Source organism: Petaurus breviceps, unplaced genomic scaffold (genome assembly GCF_028583685.1).
Source record: "Petaurus breviceps papuanus isolate PSGF00001 unplaced genomic scaffold, PetGlider_PUasm1.0 90681, whole genome shotgun sequence".
In the NCBI taxonomy this organism is placed as follows: Eukaryota; Metazoa; Chordata; class Mammalia; order Diprotodontia; family Petauridae; genus Petaurus; species Petaurus breviceps.
Genome location: NW_027187307.1, coordinates 2,448,102 through 2,454,390, shown reverse-complemented (window position 1 = coordinate 2,454,390; position 6,289 = coordinate 2,448,102). Strand labels below are relative to the sequence as shown.

The window sequence follows — 6,289 nt, the reverse complement described above, 5'->3', positions numbered from 1 at the left end:
ATGGATCTCCATACTCCAGTGCCTGTATATCTTATTTCCCAGTTGCATGTAATAATAATAATAATAATGATAATTTTCAAAAACATTTGATTTTACAACTTTGAATTCCAGATTCTTTCTCTTCATCCCTTGTCACCCACCCTTACTGGAAAGATAAGCGATTCAATATAGGTTGTGTATATGTAGTTACACAAAACATTTCAATAGTGAATATATTGTGAAAGACTGACTATATTTCCCTCCATCCTATCCCGCCCTCCACTTATTCTATTCTCTACTTTCACTTTGTCCCTTTTCAAAAGTGTGTACTTCTAACTACCCCCCCCAACCTGCTCTCCCCTCCATCATTCCGCCTCTCATCCCCTTCCCCCCTACTCTCCAGTACGGCAAGATACCCTATTTAGTGTATATTTCATTCCCTCCCCAAGCCAAATTCAACAAGAATAAGGTCGAAGCATTCCCTTTTGCTTTCCTGTTCTTCCCCTCCATTGTAACCATTTTCCCTTGCCTCTTCCATATGAGATAGTTTACCCCATTCTGTCTCTCCCCATCTCCTCTCATTATATTCCTCTCTCACCTCTTAATTTCACCTTCTAAGTATCATCCCCTCCTATTCAATTTATCCTGTGCCCTCTGTCTATGTATACCTGTACACATATATACATTCAACATATGTATTCATATGCACATATACCATCCTATATAGACATATATATGTGTGATTGTCAAATTTTCTATTCAACTCCGGTTTTTTCATCAAGAATGCTTGAAAGTCCTCCACTTCATTGAATGACCATATTTTCCCCTGAAACATTATACTCAGTTTTTCTGGGTAGGTGATTCTTGGTTTTAATCTTAGCTCCTTTGATCTCCAGAATATCATATTCCAAGCCTTTTGATCTGTTAGTGTAGAAGCTGCTAGGTCCTGTGTTATCTTTATTGTGTTTCCACAATATTGAAATTGTTTCTTCTTGGCTGCTTGTAATATTTTCTCCATGATATGGGAACTCCAGAACCTGGCTATAATATTCCTAGGAGTTTTCTTTTTGGGATCTTTTTCAAGAGGTGATCGATGAATTCTTTCAATTTCTTTTTTGTCCCCTAGCAATTTTTCTATTTTGCCCCATCAGAGAAATTTTCCTTGAGAATTTCTTGAAGGATGATTTCTAGGTTCTTTTTTTGATCATGGCACATGTTTTGTGAGCCTGGGTAATTGGGAGGATGGTGTTGTCCTTTACGATAACAGAGAAGTTAGGAAGGTGGGTTGGGAGAGAAGGTAGAGTTGGACATGCTGAGTTTAAGATGTCTCTAGGACATATCCATTAGGCAGTTGGAAATGTGAGACTAGAGGTCACAAGAGATGTAAGGCCGAATAAATTGCTCTGAGAATCATTGCTCTAGAGATAACTGAATCCATGGGTGTGAGTGAGTTCACCAGGTGAAATAGTGTGGGGGAAGAAGAGAAGAGGAACCAGGACAGAGCCCTGTGGGACACCCCTCTATTAATTGGAATGAACTAGATAAAGTCCAACAAAGGCAGCTGAGAAGCAGCCAGAGAGATAGGAGGAAGATCAGGATAGAGCAGAATATGGAGAAGAGGCTGACAGTGTCAAAGGCTGCAGAAAGGGTAAGAAGGATGGAGACTGTGCAGCGAGTGATGAGGCTGGAAGAGACAATTAAGAGTGAAAGGAAAGGAATCAGAGCCTCAGAGTATAGATGGCTTTCTTTCTTTCCTCAGCTACTTCTAAAGCCTCACCAGATGCCATTTGGCTTTCTTGTTCTTCTTTTTCTTTGGGATGATTTTTGTTGCTGTCTCCTCTACAATATTGTGACCCTCTGTACGTATTTTTTCAGGCACTCTATCAGATCTAATCCCTTAAATCTATTTGTCACTTCCACTTCATATTCATAAGGGATGTTATGTAAGTCATACCTCTGTGGTCTGATGATTTTCCCTGCTTTCTTCAATTTTTATCTAAATTTGGCAATAAGAAACTCCTGATCTGAGCCACAGTCAGTCAGCTTCATCTTTCATACTATGCCCTAATGATCTTCTCCAAATGCAGGTCTAACCACACTAGACTTTTTTCCCCTTTCACACCCTCTGTAGGATGCCTTACTGATTCCCCTAGGCACTTGGGCTTTCTAGTCTCAGATTACCTTACCTATTTTGATCAATTTTGCATGTACTTATTTATTTACGTGTTGTCTTCCCCGTTAAGATGTAAGACCCTTGAAGGCAGGGATTGTTTCTCAGCTTCATCTACCACACTGATAATAATAAAACAATAATAACTGGCATTTATATAATAGTTTAAAGTTTCCAAAATGTTTTTCATACATTATCTCATTATCTCCTAATAACCCTGTGAAGTACAGATTTTTTTACACTGTTTTACAGGTGAGGAAACTGAGGCCTAGAGAAGCTGTGTGGTCACAGAGCTGGAAATTAGGATTTGAGCCTAGGGCCATGACTCCAGCACTCCTTCTGCTATGTTGGGACATGGTTTGCAGCCATGTTAGAGTCATTCCTTTGCCTAAGCTCATCGTGAGTACTGCAAGGCAACATCACCGAGTTTTTGATGAGGTGATGTTTCTTGTTGCTTTTAGGTCCTCTGATTTGGCTCTGAGGAGGACCTATAGTGGGCCATTTAACTACCATAGTGCTCGGCAAATAGTAGGTGCTTTAAATGCTTTTTCATTAATTCATTTACCTTTTGTCTTCTGGTTTCTTTATAGTATGGATGTCATCCTGGATTTTGCTATTCAATTTCTCTAATAGCATATGAACCTGTTAGCTGTTGTATAAAAATCTTACCAAGTACCAAAAGGTATAAATTAATGTTGATAGACAATTTAAGAAGCATGATTGTTAGTACCTTTTGTTCCCTTCTGAGCCTCCAAATACAGAAGTGGGCTACATAGTACTGAAGGTACTTCTTTATATTTCTGTTACTTGAGTCTCTGTGGCTGAAGAATTCATCCTTTAGTGGCCAGGGTGCTTGGCACTGAGCTTGGAGAGGACCATCTTCTCCTTGTTTATAACCAGGTAGATCCTTAGATACCAAACACTTTTTGTTGCTGAGACTATACGTGAAACCTTTCCAGTTTCCAGTCCACTGTGCCAGCCTTTGAGAATATAGGCAGCGAGAAAACTTCCCAGTACAGATGACTTTGGTGGAAGAACTTTGTCATCTATTAAACTTATATAAAAGTTTATCATTGGGGTTTTTATTTTACTGGGGGTGAGGGGGAGAGCAAGGTTGGGGGGAAGCATAAGGTGCCACCATTGTGAAATATTTCAAGAATGTGAACAGCCAGGTCTTACCTCCCCTTCTTCTGGGGATCTGCTTTCTTGCACTTCTTTTGGCAGATTTAGTTCTATTGCTTATTAAACCTCTACAAAAGGCGAATTGGAAGTAGACTTTGTTAATTACAGGGTTGGTAATTAGCTAGTATTTTTATTGTGACTATAATATGTATTATCTTCTTCAGCTCCACTAAATTAGAATAATTCTGCGCTTACAAAATAAATAGAAAACCTCCTGCAGAAACTTGGTTAAACACATTTAATTAGGTAGCCTGGAGATGCCTGGAAGGATCAAAGTCTCCTGAAGGAACTTGCAAAATTTTTTTGTAAGAGATAATGAAATGTTCTTTTTCTCCAGGGGAAATGGCTGTTAGAGAGAGGGATGAGGGTTCTCTTTGTAGTTGGGAACGAGGGAGACATCACCCTTCAGTGCAGGATGTGAAAGGTAGACCTTCTCTGCAACTGAGAGTTGGGTACTGACAGGGGAAGGGACTTGCTCAGAGGGTTACACAGCCTGTAGCCTGCATGCATATATGATGCATGTGCCATATGTGTACATGCATGCACACACATGCAATTATATGTTATATGCATGTATGTATATGTACTCTTTGTGTAGTATGGCTGTATGTATGTGTCAGAAGTAGGACTTAAAGGTAGGCCTTCCTGGCTCTGAAAACAATTCTTTTTATACAATAATATGTTAACTCTTGTTGACAAAAGTTGATTTGTTTCACATACAGTCCTTTTTCTCTTTTTTTATTTATTGAAATATCCATGTTTGTGTTTAAGTTAATAATAAAAAGAAAATAAAAAAATGTGTAGGTTATAAAAATATCTGTTTGCTGTTCTAAAACTAGACAGGCAGCATGCTAACCTCAGCATTTGGGGTATTGGGTTTCAGGGCCTCTCAGGACCATGTGTAGTTCTCAAAGACTCAGTTGTAGAGCAGGGATGGTCCTAACTGGGACCTCCCCACCCTGACATAGTCAGAGCTCTGGACCAGTATACCGTGTTCACTTGCACATTTTGTCTAATACCCCTTCTCAAGCTGGGATGAAAATACGGGAAGATGTTTTTCTAGCATAATTCTTCTGCCTCACTGTCAATATCATTGTAATAATAACAACATAATAAAACAGTAACATTTATGTAGTGATTTTAAGGTTTTTGTCATTCAGTCATTTTTCAGTCATGTATGACTCTCAGTGACCCCCCCCCCCTTGGGGTTTTCTGTTAGAGTTACTGCAATGGTTTGTCATTTCCTTCTTCAGCTCATTTTACAGATGAGGAAACTGAGGCAAACAGTTAAGTGATTTGCCTACAGTTACAAAACTAGTGTCTGAGGTCAGATTAGAACTCAGGAAAAGGAGTCTTCCTGCCTCCAGGCCTGGTGATCCATCCATGACACCTAGGGGCCCCTTTCATTTTTCTCTTCCTGCACAATTGCCTCATAGTTTTTGAGATGGAAGGTACTTTAGTCCAATGTCTTGAATATAGATGAAGAGACTGAGGCCTACTTCCTACTTGTGTTGGATTTACATTTAGAAATGTCAGTTCCCTAGATGTCCTGGGGCAGATTAAGGAGGACTATTGTAAAAGCACAACAGAGGAGTTTAGATTTGATGTGATAACTTACTTTAGTGGATAAAATATGGGGTTTGAAGTCAAAATGCTGGGACTTGAAACCAGGCTCTGCTGTTTACTACCTGTGTGACCTTAGAGAACTCACTTGGCCTCAGTTTCTTCCTCTTTAAAATGAAGAGGATTGCACTAGATGATCACTGTTTTCCAGGAGGGGAATGCTATATTTAAAGTAGTGACTAGGAGAAAAAGGGAATATAAATGGAAAGTATCGCTTGAGAGGCTGTTGAAATAAATCAGGATTGAGAGGATGAAAGTCTGAATTAGGATGGTAGCTCTAAGAGTGGAGATTAAAGGGTAGATCTTGGAGATACTTGGAAGCAAGTTGACTCCATTTCATTCCATTCAGAGTTGTTCTCTTTATTCAAATAATACCAAATCAGATATTAGCCCTTTCTTGACTCTGTCCCCTCCTTCCTCCACCCAAAAGCAGGCCTTCATTTCTCATATTTCCCATAACACTTGACCCGGCCCTTTGCTTTGTACTTTTTCCTTTGCCATATATAATTGTCCTTTCCCCTATTAGACTGTGAAAGCAGGTTCTGTTGTATTCAAACTTTTTAAAAATTCCTATTGTCTAGCACCATGCACATGATAGGCACTCAACACAAGAAAATTTAATATATCTTATTTATTTGACACTCACTGGAATATAATATTCATATCAAATTCAAAATGTTAATAAAAATATCTCCCCTGGGTGTGTTTTTGAAGGATGTTTCTTTTCTTGTCTTCTAGGTGGCAGTAGATAGTGTTTTATCCCATTGTATTTTATAGTTCATGTGTATCTATGAATAACTTTGAACATTCTAAGTGTAGGTGACTTATTATATATGAAAATAATGCTATTGATTACCATAGCTATAGGTTTGCTTCTAACACTTAAATAAAGATAAACTTTCATTTTCAGATCTTTCAAGAAATCGATTTACAGAGATTCCTTCTGATGTCTGGTTATTCGCACCACTCGAGACCCTAAATTTGTATCATAATTGCATCAAAGCCATTCCTGAAACCATAAAAAATCTGCAAATGTTAACATACCTTAATATTAGGTAAGCACACCTTTTTTCCATAGTTCTTGGTATTCACTCAGATTGTTATTCATTCTATTAGCTAGGGAATGTTTGGTTCTAGTTGACATAGGATTTTACTTATATTCTGTGTGTTTTGTCTAGTTTCCCTTATTGCTGATGATGTAAGAAGGGTTGAGGTGGGAATTGGAGGGTGGTAATTTGGCAAAACCCTAGTGAGTTGATCTTGAACCTGTCAAAAGCAAATGAGTAGTATTGCCGCAGTCCCCTTGAAATGGTTCTAGTGTGAATTATCGCTTAG

General features: G+C 38.6%; 1 protein-coding gene across 1 annotated transcript in view; it reads left to right on the top strand.

The window, feature by feature from the left end:
* Positions 1-6,289, top strand: part of LRCH2 (leucine rich repeats and calponin homology domain containing 2) — a 90,038-nt gene that overhangs the window by 16,506 nt on the left and 67,243 nt on the right. Inside the window, exon 2 of the mRNA XM_069065210.1 lies at positions 5,865-6,009. Within this exon, the coding sequence (XP_068921311.1) occupies positions 5,865-6,009 (145 nt within the window). The remainder of the gene's footprint in view (positions 1-5,864; positions 6,010-6,289) is intronic.